The sequence below is a fragment of the Chiloscyllium plagiosum genome, unplaced genomic scaffold, assembly GCF_037043375.1.
Source record: "Chiloscyllium plagiosum isolate Xiang-an unplaced genomic scaffold, Cpla_swu_hap1 HiC_scaffold_2, whole genome shotgun sequence".
Taxonomy (NCBI): domain Eukaryota; kingdom Metazoa; phylum Chordata; class Chondrichthyes; order Orectolobiformes; family Hemiscylliidae; genus Chiloscyllium; species Chiloscyllium plagiosum.
Window position 1 is genome coordinate 129,274,689 of NW_028270140.1, and position 19,276 is coordinate 129,293,964.

Consider the following 19,276-nt stretch of genomic DNA (forward strand, 5'->3'; position numbering starts at 1 on the left):
TTGTAAATACGATTAGGGGTTCGGCGTATCCCCCATCACTGGTTCATGTGCAATGCTGTCCACTAGTGCTGAGTGAGAGTGAGAGCGCAGCGCCAGGCTGTTTAAATCCCGGCATTGTTAAGCGTTAGGATAGATGCACTTTTCAGGAACAGACAGTAATAAACGGATTTCAGGCCACTTCTCAAAGTTGCAGTTCAGATGTTGAATAAGAACTCGGTGCAAGAAGAAATCAAACTTTACCGCAGTGGCTGAACAAAATTTGCAAAGAAAGCTTAAGTTTTTTTAAACAATACTTTGTCCAAACAAGCTCTCAAAAATCAACGAACACGTGCAAAGAATATGAAATCCTCCTTTGATACAATTGACATTGAAATTCTCACCTAAATACTCTAAGTTATTTGTTATCAAGATAGATATTAGTACGTGCAATATCCAGGAGATACCCCCCGCCCGCCCCATATGATGTGAACTAGATATTTGAGGCACAGCAGAGTGAAACACTTGTTTTGGTTACTGAAAGGGCGAGGCGTTAGTGATGGAACATCAGTTAGTGTCACTTCAAGGAAGACAATGCTACAGGCAAGTCAAAGTAAGGATCAGAATGAATATACTGACATTCCCCTGCCAATATTGATTTCAATTATGAAGTGCGTTTTGGGTATGGGTACCACTGATGAATGGTTAGTTGCCCTAAATTAGATTAGATTCCCTACAGCGTGGAAACAGGCCCTTAGCTCCAACCAGTCCACACCGACCCTCTGAAGAGTAACCCACCCAGACCCATATCCCCTCTGACTAATGCACCCAACACTGTGGGCAATTTAGCATGGCCACTTCACCTGACCTGCACATCTTTAGACTGTGGGAGGAAACCGAAGCACCCGGAGGGACCCCACGCAGGCAGACTGAATGTGCAAGCTCCACACAGACAATCGCCCGAGGCTGGAATCGAACCTGGGACCGTGAGGCAGCAGTGCTAACCACTGAGCTACCGTGCGCCAAATGTGATGGAAGATGTTTTATTTCTGCGTCATAACTCTTTCCGCAGCCGATGCTGTTAGTTCTCCTTTATTATGGAGTTGGTTCTATTCATGTTTTCTATCAAAGGATGTGAACAGAGCGCCCTCCCCATTAAATACGCACTGGAGTTTAGCCATTTCTTCATACGCACAGAAGCTATTGTTTGCATAGTTTGCTTTGGTGTAAACCATTTAAATTCAGAATACTTGAGCAAATTACTTTCGGTGTGATCGTCGGTTTTTTTCCAGCTGGAGGAGAACGCTCTATTATCAGCGTATGTTCAATTCGTGCAGCAGCCCAACGCTTCTTCCATGTGGAGAGCTGCAGGAGATGGAGGAGAGCAAGGACCTGGTGATTGGCAACAAGTCCCTTAAAATATCATGCAGATGGCGACAGTGCTGTATCATTGTTATTTCTGGACACTTGTTTTGACAATAAAATAGTCACCGCGCCAAAATAAATCAATCAGACAAGACAACTGGAAGAATAAAACGACATTGTTATTGTTTTGGCATGCCTTTTGTGAACCCTGTTTTAATATAGGTGTATATTTAGGGCGAGGGTTTCTCATCCTCAAATTTAAAGCAACGGAATTAAAAATATATTTCAGGTTATAGGTCCTGTTTAAAGGGTGACGCAATCCTAATTTCAAATGAAGCAAGAAATACATTTTTACCAACAAACTCTAAATGATAGAGACATGACACACCGAATATACAGTATATTCTGAATGGATATAGGATTGTTACATGACAAGAAATTGGAGACAGCGTAGCTGTCAAAACCCAGTTGACTTCAATGGCGTGTCACAAGTCGACAGAACCAATCCCTGAAGTTAAAGGGCTAGCCCCAGTTGCTTATTGCTCCGTGGTTGCCACGGAGTAGGTCTAACGGGTTCTAACTGAGATTTACAGCTTTACAGAGATCCGCAGCGCCTTCCCAAAGTCCTTTATAAGTTTGTGTGCTGGGAGTTGTGCAAGCTGAAAGTATTGGTGTGAGAATGTCCTATCAAGTTAATGTAATGGCGATCAAGGCTTTGCACAGAGTGCAGGAAGTTGTGTTGCTGCCCTGTTGCGTTTGCAATGGGCACCGCCCGCGAGCTCGGGATAAACGGGAGCCCGGGACTCCGTGCCGAGCTGTGCCAGTGCAATGGCTGTGTTCTTGCCACCCCGGCCCCCTGTTGCAATAACGATTCGTTTAAACGCGAGTTAGTAAACTCTGAGATGGGGTGGAACTGGTAGGAGTATTCTGGCTCATGAGTGGAGACGGGCCCGAAGATGGGGTCGGCGCATTGGCGAGCCTTGGACTGTAGGAAGGCAAGGATTCGGGCGTATGTGGTGTCTTTGGTCTCCAAGCGCTCCACCGTCGTTAAATAGTGAACGAGATTCTTCATACACTCGTGATAGCCAGCGTGGAAATAATTCGCGAACTCTGTTAATAACTCGCCTGAGAAAGAAATTAAAGAAAAAACAATTTTGTTCACGCTGCGTGTTAATTTCTTTACTATTTGTTGAAAACATCAGGCAATTTTGAACACCCTCAGTGCAGTCAGAGAAACACACCATCACTGTTTAAGAAGGGTGGTAAGGACAAGCCAGGGAACTATAGACCAGCGAGCCTGACCTCGGTGGTGGGCAAGTTGTTGGAGGGAATCCTGAGGGACAGGATGGAGATGGATTTGGAAAGGCAAGGACTGATTCGGGATAGTCATCATGGCTTTGTGCGTGGGAAATCATGTCTCACAAACTTGATTGAGTTTTTTGATGAAGTAACAAAGAAGATTGATGAGGGCAGAGCAGTAGATGTGATCTATATGGGACTTCAGTAAGGCGTTTGACAAGGTTCCCTATGGGAGACTGATTAGCAAGGTTAGATCTCATGGAATACAGGGAGAACTAGCCATTTGGATACAGAACTGGCTCAAAGGGAGTAGACAGAGGGTGGTGGTGGAGGGTTGTTTTTCAGACTGGAGGTCTGTGACCAGTGGAGTGCCACAAGGATCGGTGCTGGGCCCTCTACTTTTTGTCATTTACGTAAAAGATTTGGATGCGAGCATAAGAGGTACAGTTAGTAAGCTTGCAGATGACACCAAAATTGGAGGTGTAGAGGACAGTGAAGAGGGTTACCTCAGGTTACAACAGGATCTGGACCAGATGGGCCAATGGGCTGAGAAGTGGCAGATGGAGTTTAATTCAGCTAAATGCGAGGTGCTGCATTTTGGGAAAGCAAATCTTAGCAGGACTTATACACTTAATGGTAAGGTCCTAGGGAGTGTTGCTGAACAAAGAGACCTTGGAGTGCAGGTTCATAGTTCCTTGAAAGTGGAGTCGCAGGTAGATAGAATAATGAAGAAGGCGTTTGATATGCTTTCCTTTATTGGTCAGAGTATTGAGTACAGGAGTTGGGAGGTCATGTTGTGGCTGTACAGGACATTGGTTAGCCCACTGTTGGAATATTGCTTGCAATTCTGCTCTCCTTCCTATCGGAAAGATGTTGTGAAACTTGAAAGTGTTCAGAAAAGATTTACAAGGATGTTGCCAGGGTTGGAGGATCTGAGCTACAGGGAGAGGCTGAACAGTCTGGGGCTGTTTTCCCTGGAGCGTCGGAGGCTGAGGGGGTGACCTTATAGAGGTTTACAAAATTATGAGGGGCATGGATAGGATAAATAGGCAAAGTCTTTTCCCTGGGGTCGGGGAGTCCAGAACTAGAGGGCATAGGTTTAGAGTGAGAGGGGAAAGATATAAAACAGACCAAAGGGGCAACTTTTTCACGCAGAGGGTGTTATGTGTATTGAATGAGCTGCCAGAGATGTGGTGGAGGCTGGTACAATTGCAACATTTAAGAGGCATTTGGATGGGTATATGAATAGGAAGGGTTTGAAGGGATATGGGCCTGTTGCTGGCAGGTGGGACTAGATTGGGTTGGGATAACTAGTCAGCATGGAAATGTGTTGCTGGAAAAGCGCAGCAGGTCAGGCAGCATCTAGGGAACAGGAGAATCGACGTTTCGGGCATTAGCCCTTCTTCAGGAACTAGTCAGCATGGATGGGTTGGACTGAAGGGTCTGTTCCCATGCTGTAATCTCTATGACTCTATGACGTTATTAGACATGGCTTTAGGAATGTGTACGTCTATTTAAAAAATCTACTTTTTCTTGTAAAAAGAAACTCAATTTTCCTGTGGGTGGTTGCAAAAATATAGTCAATTCATTTCTGGGCCACATTTTATGGTTAATATTTCCACTCGAATTTTCTGCTCGATGAAACCGCCTTCTTATACACAATTTGTAAATATCAGAAATGAAGTGGAACGCTCAGTTGCAGGTACATTTACCCAAACTGGAGATGTGCAGTGGTCGTCACTGAGAGTGAGCTGGGGATTAATATAATGGCAGGGATGACGAGTTCCACTTTTTCAGTGGGAAATCTTTATGAAACTGACCCGAGAGTTCACTGCCCATTAAAACGTTTTATTTTAAAACCTCTAATAAATCCAATAATTCTGGTACATGTGTGCGTAACCAGCCCAGGGCGCCACTTCGAACAAATGTCGTCCTGAAGCTTCACTAAGAAAAAAAAACGCAAAATTCAAATTTCTTCAATGTGGCTTTCTTTTGTCCAAAAAGGCAAACAGTAAGCGCGGTATGCATTATTTCTGTTTTATTTTGAAGTGAAAATTCAGCGTTTATCTTTTATAGCTAACTGCGTTGGCAAGTGAGACTTTTTATGCTTCGTAAGCTTTTCATCAATGTTTACGCTCTAGCACTTTTCATATTCCCTAAACTTAAAGTGTGACAAGTTTTGAAATGAATTTACTTCCCAATGTTTGTTTTTTTTTAAGAAAGAGGAGGTGGTTGTGGTTTCTGTCCATACCTTTCTCCCTCCCTCTGGCGAAGTCAGCTGAGTGCAGGGCCCTTAAATACTGAACAGTCATCTCCAGAATCTCGGCCTTTTCCAGTTTGCCCGTGCCCTGAAAAGAGAAGATTCACAATTCAGTAGCTGCAGGTAGCCAGAGAAAGGCTGGTCCCCAGTGCGCTATGAAGACCACGTCCCTGGTTGGGATAATACACTAGTTTATTCTTCAAACAAAGCGCTCACGTGTGGAAAGTGTCAGCCAGTACCTGCTTCGCTAGCGCCATTGGAATGGTTTTGCCAAGTTCGTTCAGACAGCGATTGATCCGATCTCTGCGTCTTTTCTCAATGACTTTGTGGGACACTGGAGCAGCCTGAGGAATGTTAACAACAACAGAAAATAAGACAGAAGGAGAGAGGGCGGGGGAAATGGGAATGGACATTCAGCACACCCCCCCTGGATGCGATCCACTCCTGTTGGAAGATGCACTGATTTCAGTGCACTTTACTGGAAACAATTAAAAAAAAACATTTTGTAAAGGAGTTTCAGGAGAGAAGACAAACGCGGGGCTGTATTGTAATTTGCAGTATCAGCAGATAATGCAGGAGAGAGTAGAGTGCACAGACTTAAAAAGCTGACGGTTCTCTTACCTTGCGCTCTTTCGCTTTGGAGGACATCTTCAGACAAAAGAGGGAAAGTGAGCAATTAGCAGGCAAACTTAGAGCGGGTATGCTTTCTGCAGCCACATAAAACGCGACTGTGCTGCTTCCAAGGCTGTAAGTGGCTCTTTATAAAGCGATCATTAAGGGGACCAGTGCATTCATCGCCAGGATTAGAGAGCCGGGGGCACTGGGGACTAGATGGTTAAAGAGGTGGCAGAATCTGGGGTGAAGTCCTATAGACCGGGGTTAGCAGGGGGCAGGCCGGCTTTGTTCATCCACGTGGCTCTTCAAAAGACACGTGATCGCTTCCCGAATAATTTTGCATAGTAATAAAACGGCGGGAAATGTGAACTAAGGCTGGTGTCTGTCCTGATCCATCAGGACGCAGTGCGCACAAGAAAAGAAGAAAGGGGAAACAGGCACACACACACAAAACCTTCTCTTTCTCCCTGTCCCACCCCCTCCCTCCTCCCTTTCGATTTCGCCTGTTTACAAAACTCCAGCGAGCGATCCCAGCCCTCAAGCATGTCCGGAGTCATTAAAGTAATTAAGTAAGCCTTTAATAGGCTGTTCCGCGAGTTCAAGGGAAAGGGAAGGCTCGCGTTTGTTCTCACACGACTTGGTGACACATCCATTTTATGGGAGATGGCAAGCTTTTGTTTCCACTCATTATTTATTGGAGACCTCGGCAGGTGTGGGACCGAGACTGGCACACGAACTTTGCCTGCTTCAAAACCAGCCCCAGCAGAGTTTGGCACACGAGACTACCCACCACTGGATTCGATTTGGTGGGTTCAATTTGTAGCCTATTATCCTATAAGAAAATGTCTATTGAAACGAATGAATAGTTTCGTTGGCCTAAATTTTAATAATGGGAGATCTTTAAGCATTGTGGGGGGAAGAGAGAGAAAGAAAGAAAAAAAAAATCAAAGGGAAAATGCAGCTGGTCTAAAAGTGTATTATTCACTGTCACCTGCAAGAGGGAGAGCTGGCGATCCCTATTCATTTGCCTAATTTTGATCAATTTAACAAACTTTGGGAAAAATTACTCTGGCATTGTTCAAGAGGGCAAAGCTTGATGATCGAATTAGCAGCATGTTCTGATCCGGTAAATGTCATTAGAGAGAAAGAGACAATCGCCTTTAAAACGGTCCCTTTAAATGCGCCAAGTGGAGAACGACGGCGCTAATATTCTAAAGACAGCGCTTTGATATGATAGGTTACTTTGCACCCGGCTTTTGCAATATTATCATAACAAAAATATTTTAACATGCGACTACGTTAAATGGGAACAAAGCTGCTTTATTTTTTTTGTACAGCGGCTTTTTAAGCAAAGTTTACTTGGCAATTGTTTAGTCTGGTGGCGTTAGTTTAACAGATTCCCCTCCCCACGACAGCACATCATTGCGCAGGGGTTTTTAAAATTAAATAATAAAAATATGAATTCACATTTTGTCAATAGTAAACATATATTTTCTAAGCTGTGAAAGGAGCATTGTTTTTTAACACAGGCTAGCATCCCAGATTAAGGACAGATTTCTTTTTTAAGTGAGAGGAGTTGAATAGTTATAGCCTTCTGTTTATCAAGTCACTTTTGGAGATCATTTAATAGACAATGGGTTTCGTTTAGTTTAGAATTAGCAAAACAAGCATCAAACAATTAAAATATAAATATAAAAAGCGCAAGATTGCAGCGGGTAGGAAAACACACGCAAAAAAATTATCTCCAAATACTGTACACTTGATATAAATGTGTGTGTGTGTGAGAGAGAGAGAGACAGAGACCAGATACTGAAATAGTGGAAAGCCTTTCATCAATGTTTTTGAGTCCTTCTCCCAAAGTTTAAAATTAAGATCTACAGTAGTGTCACATAAATCAAAATACCCCTGCGGAAAAATTCTGTACAATGTAAGTTGTTATTTGCAGAGAGTGATGCCCACGACCTTTTGACTTGCCACAATGTGGCTAGCATCAGTTTGTCAGACAAATCGGTTTAGCTGGGCGCTGTGGCCTTGGCGATGAGCTTTCAATGGGAAATTGTTCTGTTTGAATTAATCTTCAAGTGAAAAAGACGCAATGTCACTCAAGCAACTCCGTCTTTACAATTATATGGAAAGCATATTTAATGCAGAAATTCTACCAAGATATGTGTTCCCTTTTTTTTAAGAATACAGTTTTCTAACTCAGAAGCGAGCAGGAGAGAAACGCGGGGCCCCTTAATCGTTATCCCATTTTGGTAAAAACAAAATCTGTTTGTTTCTGAGTCAAATCTTTGTTTTACCCTTACTCATAGCTCTTTATTTTGCGAGAGAAAAAGTCACTTTTTGATTTTAGTTACTCCGGCCAACATTACAAGATAGTATTTGGAGACGACTTTGTGTTAGCATTGCGCATGCAGCTATATTAACAGGAAGGACTTTTAGCTGGATTGCATTATATTGTATCGAAGGGAGCCCATGATTATTTGTGAATAAATAAGCTGCTGTGAAGTTCCCAATGATTTTTCTTTTATTTTTCTCACGTAATCAGGGTGCGGCATGAAAGTGGGACCTTCTCAAAGTCCAGCTGGATATAATTTTCGAGTGACGGTGTTAAATTAGATGAGCGGTGAATCCTGCTCCATACATATTACTTCTGAAGCCAAGAAGTATAACGCTGCTGACATTTTGTTTTAGTTCTCTAGTGTTCCTGAAACTCTTCCACTCACTTGTTGTGAGGATTTAGCACTTTGCTTTAGCACGTTGAAGAAAACGTGTAAGGAAGTGGCTCTCTCCATGTTAAGACTGGAGGATACTGTAGGAGGAAAAACACATATCTGTTTTCGAGACAGCGAACGGGAGTGCATTTACTGCCATCAATGTGAGAGCTCAGCCCTGACAAAAAAACATACATGGGGACCAAGGTCTCAAATCAGAGAACAAGATCATGTATTACTGAACAGCAATCTCACCGTACGCTTCAACCTAGAGCAAGCACCTCAAAACAACGGAGTTATTCCTAACAGTACCTTTACAAATCATTCAAATACAGTGACCAGAAACATAGTCCCACAACAGTCAGTATCCAGGCCCTATTCACCCAAAGCCAGCTCCACAGAGTGGGACATGCAGTTTGGATGCGTGACCATCGAAAGACCCCCAAAACAATGTTGTACTCGGAATTCGGTCGTGACAGTGGAGTCCTAAAAGAAATGCAGAAACGCTTTTAGGGGCATCTCGAAGCCATCCCTGAAGAGTTCAGACACTCCCAATGATGCTCTGGAGTTCCTGGCTTGTAACCGACCAAAATGTTTTGTTTTAGGGAAGGCATTGAACCCTTCAAGAGAGCCCAGAGAGGAAGAAGAGTCACAGCTGCAGTTTCGTTTTCTCAATGTCGGTGTGAGCAAATTGATAAGACCAAATGAGAGGAGGAAGTGTCACATTAGTGATGTAACTTGACATCAAGCTTCATGTAGATGGCATTAATAACATTCAAAAATATTAATTAGACAAGGGGGTAGGAAATAAATGCAATAGCCATCACTTGAGAAAAAAAGTACGAGGTAAGTTAATGGGATGAAAGACTGTTAAGACCCCTGGACCTAATCGATTGCGTCCTAGGATTTTAGAAGAAGCAGTTACTATAAAAATGGCGCCGCTGGTAGTGACATTCCAATAACTCTTAAACTTGTGTAGCGTCCCAGTGGTTTGTAAAACTGGCAATCGTTATTCAAAAAAAGGAGACTTTAAGACAGGTTTAGTTCATTTAGTCCAACATCTGTCATTGGGAAGATGTTACAGCCTATCATTAAGGATATAATAGCAGGGTATTTAGAGATGCATAATATGATCAAGCAGAATGAACAAGCAAAAAGGGAAAGTCATGTCTGATAACTTTACTACAGTTGTTTGAGGAGGCAACAAGCAGTGTAGATGAATGGGAAGCAACAGATATACATTTGGATTTACAAAAGATGATCAATAAAATATCAAATAATTAGGCTAATTAGTAAGACAAAAACCCATGATGTTGGGAGTACCAAATTAGCACAGACTGAGGATTGATTAACTAAAAGAAGACAGAGATTTGAGATCAAGGGGACATTTTCAGGATGGCAACCTAATGTAACTAGAAGACCACCAGAGGGAATCAGTGCCAGGGCTACAATTATTTACAATCTATTTAATGATTTGAATGACAAAAGTGATTGTACTATCAACAAGCGTGTAGCTGACTCAAAAATAGATGGGAGGGCAAGTGGTGAAGATGATGCAGGATCTACAGTGAGATAAAGATAGGTTAAGTGAATGGGCAAAAGATTCACAGATGGGATATATGGGAAAATCTGAGGTTATGCATTCAGCAGCAAGAATAGATGAGCTAAATATGGTTTAAATGGGGAAAGACTGCAGAAAGCTGCAGCTTACAAGGATTTGAAGTCCTTCTTCATGAACCTCTGCAGGTTCAGGTGGCAAATGAAGGCAAATGAACTGTTGGCCTTTATATAAAAGGAAATAGAGTATAAAATGAGAATAGTCTTGTGAAAAGTATACAAGGCACTTATTAAATTACACCTGGATTACTTAAACAGTTTTGGACTCCTGATCTAAAGAAAGATATACTGGCACTGGAGGCAGTCCAGAGAAGATTCGTTAGATTAATTCCAGGTATGTGTAGTTTGGGATTGTACTCATTAGTGTTTAGGAGAATGAAAGGATACTTAATTGAAGGGTTTGATTAAGGGATTTGATTGAGTGGCAAGGTTATTTCCCCTTGTGAGGACCAGAGAGGATAATCACCGAGAAAGGGGTAACCAATTTAAGACAGAGATGGGGAAGATTTTCTTCTCTCAAGTAGTAGTGAATTTGTGGAATTCTTTACCACAGAGGCCTGTTGAGACTGGATCATTAAGTATACTTGAGGCTAGGATGGAGAGAGTTTTAATCAGTAAGGAAGTCAAGGATATGGAGGAAAGGCAGGAAAGTGGAATCGAGGTTTATCAGATCAACTATGATCTCATTGAATGGTAAAGCACACTCATTGGACCAGTTGGCATAATTCTGCACCTGCATTTTATGGTCACAGACACTGGAACTAGATTTTAATTCAATTCTTTTATAATTAGCTCAATTTAAATTCCACCAGCTGCCATGGTAGGATTTGAATCCATTTCCCTGGAGTGTTAACCTTGGTCTCTGGATTATTACTCCAGTGACATAACCACCACTCCATTATATCCAGTAGGAAAGGAAAGAAAGATTTGTAATTATATAGCACGTTTCAAGACCTTGGGACTTTTCAAGGAGCTTTCCTTTTAACCCAGTGCTGCCTTTGAGGTATCATAATAGAAATACTGAAATAGCAAATTGACAACATGGTAGAAGACCATTTGGCCCATTCAGTCTGTTATAACTGAAAGGTTATCCAGTAGGAATGCAGAGTGGTCAGATCAGCTATGATTTGATTAACTAGTAGAGCAGATTCAAGGGGCCAAGTGGCTTATTCTTGCTACTAATCGGTGTGGACTTGTTGGGCAGAAGGGCCTGTTTCCACACTGCAAATAATCTAATCTAATCTAATTTGTAATTTCATTTGTAAAAACATCTTTCCAGCCTGATCCCACTATGTGGCTTTTGACCTGTATTCCTGTAGTTTATGGCATTTCATGAACACATATTTTTAAATATGCTAATTGTTTCCACCTTTACTATCCTTTTAAGCATTGAGTACTATGCCAGCACCATACATCAGATAGAAAGATTTAACTTCAACTTTTCTCTAATCCTTCTACCAAATTATTTTAAATCTGGAAGACATTATTTTTGACATCACTGCTAATGGAATTTCTATTCACATTAGTTGACCCCTAATAATTTTATATACCTCTAGGCACAAATGTAAATATAAGAAACATGACAACTAATTTGTAGATAGCAGGATCCTACAAGCAGCAATAATATTAATGATCACTTTAGTGGCAGAAACGTCTACTTGTCTCCTTCAAATGTTTGGTGGGATCCTTTATGACTGGCTGGGAGGAGGATAGGACTTCATTTAAACATTTCATTAAAGAAGGCTTACTTCTGACAGTGCAGCACTCTCTCAGTACCACATCAAATGTCAGTCTCAACTGAATGCTCAAGTCTCACACCCTTTTGACTCTGAGGCAAGAGTGTTACGCTAGATACAATGAACAGAAAGGACCTATTTCCCTTCTCAGAGAGGTAATTAAGGAGACAAAACTGTAATGTATGAGGCCATCTGTTTAATAATCATTTCAGTCGTATGCAGAAACTTTAGTGCAATGACCTCACTTCCCATTCCCACCTTTGGCTGGCCTCTCCTGATTCTTATCTACATGCTGTCCCTGAGCAACATCTGAAAAAACACCCAGTTCTCCTTTACAGCCATTTCTCTCGATCTTTCCTTTGTCTTTGACATGCCACACTGCTGGATTGAAGATTAGTATTTGATGACTAGAAATTGCTCCAATTAAATTTTGGAAAAACCAAAGCCGTCATTTTTGGGTTTACAGCACAAATTTCATTCCTTGCCACTGACTCCATCCTTCAGCATAACCATGGTCTGAGATAGTGCTGAACTATTTGTGACCTTTCTATTCTATTTGCCCTTGAACCTATCTTCAGACTGGATGTCCACTCTGTCACCAAGACCACCTTACTCCTTTGTACTGTCACATATCTCTCTGCCCCTGCCTCAGCTCATTTGCTGCTAAAATATTCATCCATTTCTCCCAAACCTAGTTATTCCAAAACCTTCCAGAATTTTGTAGACTTGAGCTTAACTAAAATTCTGCTGCACCAAGTCCCACTTATCATTAACTCTATGCAAATTGGCACCAGGTCCAGCAACATCCTGATTCGAAAATTGCCATCTGTGTTTTCTAATCCTTCCACAGTCAAGCTCTTGCCAACCTGTATTAACACTTTCAACCTTTCAACCATCTGAAATCTCTGAATTCCTCCAATTCTGGCCTGTCATGTAATTCCAATATCTGCATTCCATGGTTGGTTACCATGATTTCAACTGCCTATGCCCTAAGTTCTGGATGTCTGTCCCTAAATCTCTCATCCTCTCTACCTGTCTCTACTTCACAGCTATTTAAGTCACTACAGGTAGTGACTCCTTATGTGTCTCAGTATTACTTTATTTATTCCTGTAAAGTGTTGTGGGTTGGTTTACTATTTTAAGGATACCACGTAAATGCAAGTTGCACATAGAGACTCAAACAAACAGACATAATGCAAAACAATTGACATTTGTGGAAATGTAAGCATCAATATATAGTGCACTGATATCTGTTTCACCAAGGTACCCTCAAAATATTATGTTTCTTCTCTATTTCTCATTACACGTCAGTGCAGTGCCAGAGTCCATAACTGGGGTAACAGGAGTTTGGCCTTGGAGGTTTGGTCATATGATTGTCAGACCGTTTGTATTTGGATGATCCACATATGCTGAGGGTCTCCTTGCCAAAGGCAGAAAGACCTTCCTTGGACGAACTTCCAAAATTGGAAAAAAAGTAGTATAAATACCACATACAATGAGTTTCAGTAATTGCTTTATAAAAGCACAGTAATTTCTTCCTCAGAACTTTGTTGTCTTGATCCAGTCCTTATCCATTGAACAAATCCAACTCAGCCAATTACCATCGAATCAGTATACTATTGATCTTCAGTAAAATGCTAGAATATATCATTTAGAGTTCTCAATAACCTGCTCACTGAAACTTAGTTTAGGCTCTGTCAAGGTCACTCAATTCCTGACCTCATTATAGATATTTTGTAATCAGCCTTCTCAGAGATATTATTACAGTCTGGAGCAGGTGGGACTTCAGTTCAGTCTCTTTCCTCTTATATTCATGATTCTTTGACACATTGACACTTATGTTTTCGGGATCCTTGTGGGGGAAGGGGAACAGCCCCAAGTTGTGGTCCACGTAGGCACCAATGACATAGGTAGGAATAAAGGTGGGGATCTAAGGAAGAAATTCAGCGCGAGTGAAAGCTTGGAGCTAGAACAAATAGAATTCTTATCTCTAGTTGTTGCCCAGGCCACGTGTTAGTGAAACGAGGAACAGGGTGAGAGCGGAGCTGAACACATGGGCGGCACGGTGGCACAGTGGTTAGCACTGCTGCCTCGCAGCGCCAGAGACCCGGGTTCAATTCCCGCCTCAGGCGACTCTCTGTGTGGAGTTTGCACAGTCTCCCCGTGTCTGCGTGGGTTTCCTCCAGGTGCTCCGGTTTCCTCCCACAATCCAAAAAATGTTCAGGTTAGGTGAATTGGCCATGCTAAATTGCTCGTAGTGTTAGGTGAAGGGGTAAATGTAGGGGAATGGGTCTGGTTGGGTGCGCTTTGGCGGGTTGGTGTGGACTTGTTGGGCCAAAAGGCCTGTTTCCACACTGTAAGTAATCTAATCTAATCTAATTTAAAACATGGTTGAGATTCTTGGATAATTGGAGCTATTTCTGGGGAAGGTGGGAAGATGATCTTCACCTCAACCAAAGGGGTACCAATATCCTGGGGGGAGGAATTTGCTAATGCTCTTCAGGGGTTGTTTAAGCTAATGCAGCAGGGGGGTGGGAACCTGAATTGCAGCTCCAGTGTACAGGAGGTTGAGGGTAGTGAGGTCAGTGATAGGTTTACCAGGTCGCGAGAGGGCACCAGCAATTAGGATATTGGTTTGAAATGTGTGTACTTCAATGCCAGGTGCATCCGGAATAAGGTGGGCGAACTTGCAGCATGGGTTGGTACCTGGGATTTCAATGTTGTGGCCATTTCAGAGACATGACGAGAGGAGGGACAGGAATAGTTGTTGCAGATTTAGATGTTTCAGCAAGAACAGAGATGATGGTAAAAAGTGGGGGGGGGGGGGGGGGAGTGGAAGGGGAGGGGTGTGGCATTGTTAATCAAGGGTAGTACTGCGGCAGCTGAGAGACCATCTGAGGACTCTTCTACTGAGATAATTTGGGCTGACGTTATAAACAGGAAAGGAGAGGAGTTTTCTATTGGCCTCTGAATTGTTCCAAGGATGCAGAGGAAAGGATAGCAAAGATGATTCTTGATAGAAGTGAGAGTAACAGGGTAGTCGTTATGGGGCACTTTAATTTCCCCAATATTGACTAGGAATACAATAGTTCAAGAAGTTGAGATGGGTCAGTTTTTGTTCAATGTGTGCAGGAGGGTTTTCTGACACAGTATGTAGACAGACCAACAAGGGGATATGCCATATTGGATTTGGTTCTGGGAATGAACTGGTCAGGTGTTAGATTTGGAGGTAGGTGAGCACTTTGGCGATAGTGACCATAATTCAGCTATGCTAACAATAGCAATGGGCAAGGATAGATATATACTGCAGGGAAAGCGGTACAACTGGGAGAAAGGCAATTATGTTGCAAATAGGCAAGATTTAGGATGCAGAGGATGGGGAAGGACACAGTTGAAATGTGGAGCTAATTCAAGGAACAGCTACTGCGGGTCCTTGATAAGTATATACCTATAAGTATATACCTATCAGGCAGAGAGGGAGTTGTTGAGAGAGGGAGCCATGGTTTACTAAAGAAGTTGAAGCTCTTGTCAAGAGGAACAGGAAGGCTTGTGTGAGGATGAGGTGTGAAGGCTCAGTTGGGGGGGGGGGGGGGGGGGGGGGGAGGAGAGGCTTGAGAAATATAAGTTAGCCAGAAAAGATCTAAAGAGAGGGCTAAGAAGAGCCAGGAGGGGATATGAGAAGTTGTTGGCAGATAGGATCAAGGAAAACCCTTGATCCTTCTTTGGGTATATCAGGAATAAAAGAATAACTAGAGTAAGATTATGGCCAATCTGAGGACATAGGGGAAGCGCTTAATGAATAGTTTTTGTCAGTATTCACATTGGAAAAGGGCAATGTTAGTGAGAATACGGAGATACAGGCTACTAGATTAGATGGGATTGCGGTTGACAAAGAGGAAGTTTTAGCAACTTTGGATGATCTGAAAATAGATAAGACCCGTGGGCCAGATGGGATTTATCCTCGGATTATCTGGGAAGCCAGGGAGGAGATTGCAGAGCCTTTGGCTTCGATCTTTATGTCACATTGTTGACAAGAGTAGTGCCAGAAGAATAGAGGATAGCAAATGTTCCCTTGTTTAAGAAGGGGAGTTGGGACAGCCCTGGTAAACACAGACCAGTTCACTTTACTTCGGTTATGGGTAACGTGTTGGAAAAGGTTATAAGAGATAGGATTTATAATCATCTGAAAAGGAATAATTTGATTATGGATAGTCAATATGGTTTTGTGAAGGGTAGAGCAAGCTTCACTAACCTTATTGAGCTCTTCAAGAAGGTGACAAAACAGGTGGATCAGGATAAAGCGGTTGATGTGGTGAATATGGACTTCAGTAAGGTGTCTGATAAGGTTCCACACAGTCGGCTATTGCAGAAAGTATGGAGTTTCAGATTTGAAGTTGATTTAACAGCTTGGATCAGAAATTGGCTAGCTGAAAGAAGACAGAGGGTGGTGGTTGATGAGAAATGTTCGTCCTGGAGCTCAGTTACCAGGGGTGTGCTGCAAGGATCTGTTTTGGGGCCACTGCTGTTTGTCATTTTATAAATGATCTGGATGTGGGCGTAAAAGAATGGGTTAGTAAATTTGCGGATGACACTCAGACAGGCAGAGTTGTAGATAGTCTCGAAGATGTTGTAGGGGACATAGATAAGATGCAGAGCTGGACTGAGAAGTGACAAATAGAGTTTAATGTGGAAAATTGTGAGGCAGTTCACTTCAGAAGAAGTAAAAGGAATGCAGAGCACTCAGCTAATGGTAAAAGTCTTGGCAGTGTAGATGAACAGAGAGATCTCAGTGTCCTGGCGCACAAATCCCTGAAAGTTGCCATTCAGGTTGATAAGGTTGTTAAGAATGCATATGGTGTGTTGGTGTTTATTGGTGGGGGATTGAATTTCAGAGCCACAACATCATGCTTCAGCTGTACAAGACACTGGTAAGGCCGCACCTGGAGTATTGCATGCGGTTCTGGTCACCGCATTATAGGAAGAATGTGGAAACTTTGGAAAGGGTTCAGAGGGGATTTACTAGGATGTTGTCTGGTACGGAAGGAAGGTCTTACGAAGAAATGCTGATGGATCTGAGGCTGTTTTCGTTGAAGAGAAGGTTGAGAGGTGACTTAATCGAGACATTTAAGATAATCAGAGGGCTAGATAGGGTGGACAGTAAGAGCCTTTTTCTTCGGATGGTGAAGGCTAACAGGAGGGGACTTAACTTTAAATTGAGGGGTGGTAGATTTAGGATGGATATTAGGGCTAGTTTCTTCACTCAGAGAGTAGTAGGGGCATCGAACGGCCTGTCTGAAACAATAGTAGACTCGCCGATGTTAAAGGCATTTAAATAGGCATTGGACATACATATGGATAATAATGGAATGGTGTAGATAAGATGGGCATCAGATTATTTTCACAGGTCAGTGCAACAGCGAGGGCTGAAGGGCCTGTACTCTGCTGTAACATTCTATGTTTGATGTTCTAGACATTGATTCTACAACTTGGGTTTCCCAGCCCTAGCCATCACCTCTTCCCAATGCATATGAAATTCCTCTAAACGTCCATCCCATCAGGTTGGTCTGAAGGCTTTCCAGTTCTTCCTTGAAAAGCTGTCTAAGCAGTATCCATTCACTACTGACCTCCTTTGTCAAGTCAATACCATTCTCATTTTGAACAACTTCTTCGTTAACTTGTCTCACTTTCTCAAAGCCAATTATGTGGCTATGGGTACGCAATGGCTCCTAGTTATGCCTGTACCTTTAAGGATTATTTGTTTGTTTGTTTGTATGTTCCATTTTGATTAGGCCCCTCCCACACCCCCCCACAACTCTGTCTCTCTAATACTTTAATGATGTCATCGATGCTGCTTCCTACTCTGGACTACTTTATTAGTTTTGCTTTCCATTTTCATCCTTCTCTCACCTTCTCCTGGCCCACCTATGATTCTTCCTTTCCTCAACTTCACTGTTGCCATTTCTCAAGATAGGCTGCCCACCAATGTCTATTATAGGCTCACCAACTCCCATAGTTACCTTCCTACACTTCCTCACATCCAACTTCCTCACATCCAACTTCCTACAAGGATTCCACTCCATTCTCCTTGTTTCTCTGACTCCATTGCATTTGTTCTGATGATGCCATTGCCTATAGACTGCTTCTGGTATATCCTCCTTCTTGTCTTTCAGAGAACACATCCCACCTCACCCCACCCCTGCCCTCACCTTGTTGACTTTGCTGTCTGCGGAGTGAACCCATTTTCCCTTTTCACCACTGACCATTAACCCATTTTTACATCTCTAGCTCTCCTTTACCACAATTAGCACTCCCTTTATCTTTTGCTTTATGCACCCTCACCATCTGCTCCTCGTCTTCCCCCCTCTGTATGCAGTGTTTTTTAACAGCATTTTCCAGCCCCTTTCAGTTCTGGAGAAGAGCCATATCAGACTGGAAATGTTAACTATGTGTCTCTCTCTCTACAGATGCTGAGTTTTGTGTAGCATTTTGTTTTTAATTGACTTTTAACTCCCCTCTGGGCAATTAGGAATGTGTAATTAATTATGGCAATTTTGTTTGAATGCTTCTTTTCTTGATTGCTAAATTTTATGACCATCTTAAGTATTTGCTTGTCTCAGTGCTGATCAGGATTTCCATTTCCAATGGTCTTTGCGAAGGGATCATGCCCAACAGGTTTTGCCTTATATACGAACAATGAATAACCAATCCAGTGGATCTTCCAAGAATATCTCTAATAATGTATTTTCGGTAAGCTCCAGGCCTGACCCTGCTCAATGCGGGGTGGAAATCCTAACCCTGCTGCAGTGATGAATGGGCCTTCAGTGACTTGATAAAAGGGTTGTTTATTTTTGTTTGGCAGACATTCACCCAATGCTGGAAAAGGCTATGATGGTACAGCAGCCGCCAGGATCAGTAAAATGCTGCTTTCAGGAGGAGATCGCACAATGTACAGATATGCACATGCATTTGGGATGGAGGCTGCAATTTCAGACAAACATGTTCCTTTTGTCGCACCCAGTCTCAAAATCATACAGATGGAATTTATAATAAAAGCAAGGGAAGTGGGGTCTACTCTCTGAAACTCTGAACTAGTGTCATTATTTTGATTTGAATTCTTCTCCCTGACTCACTCACTTAGCTGTAACTTTGGGGATGGCAAAAGGGAGAGTTACGCTTTACGTAGACTCAGTTAAGTGGATGCATTATAAAAGGAAGCCATTCGGCCTTTTGTGTTTATGCCAATTCTCTGCAATAGCGCTCACCTCCTCCAACTACCTCTGTCTTTTTGCCATAGCCTATGCTAAGCTATTGAAGCTTTGTTTCAAACTATTTCCACCAGACTCTCGGCCAGAGCACTCCAGATCCTAAACATTTGCTGTTAAAAAATCTTTCTTGTGTCACGGTTGCCTCTTTTTCAAAACATCTTACATCCATGACCCCGGTGTTATGTACAAAGATTTTCTTTATGTATATTAGTGTGGTTGTAAAGGTCACAATTTCCTAATTTGAGGTATCATAAAACTGGAAGCCTCACTATAGGGAATGCACATTTAACGTTTAACATTGTTTTCCTTAATACTGTTCAGTAGTTCAGGTGGGTAATCTCAAAGAACATCTCGAGATCAATTTTAACTGTGTTAATAATGGCATCTGACCCCATCCCTTCCCCTTACAGACTCACAGTCTCTTCTCAT

The 19,276-nt window shown here is 42.4% G+C and overlaps 1 protein-coding gene across 1 annotated transcript; it reads right to left on the reverse strand.

The window, feature by feature from the left end:
• Positions 1-1,558: 1,558 nt before the first annotated feature.
• Positions 1,559-5,548, reverse strand: helt (helt bHLH transcription factor). Its single transcript, XM_043721212.2, has 4 exons — positions 5,522-5,548; positions 5,140-5,244; positions 4,892-4,988; positions 1,559-2,466 (listed from the first exon to the last, which is right to left on the reverse strand). Exons 1-4 carry the CDS (start codon positions 5,546-5,548, stop codon positions 1,970-1,972), a joined length of 726 nt encoding a protein of 241 aa, XP_043577147.1. The 3' UTR covers positions 1,559-1,969.
• Between the last annotated feature and the right edge of the window lie 13,728 nt (positions 5,549-19,276).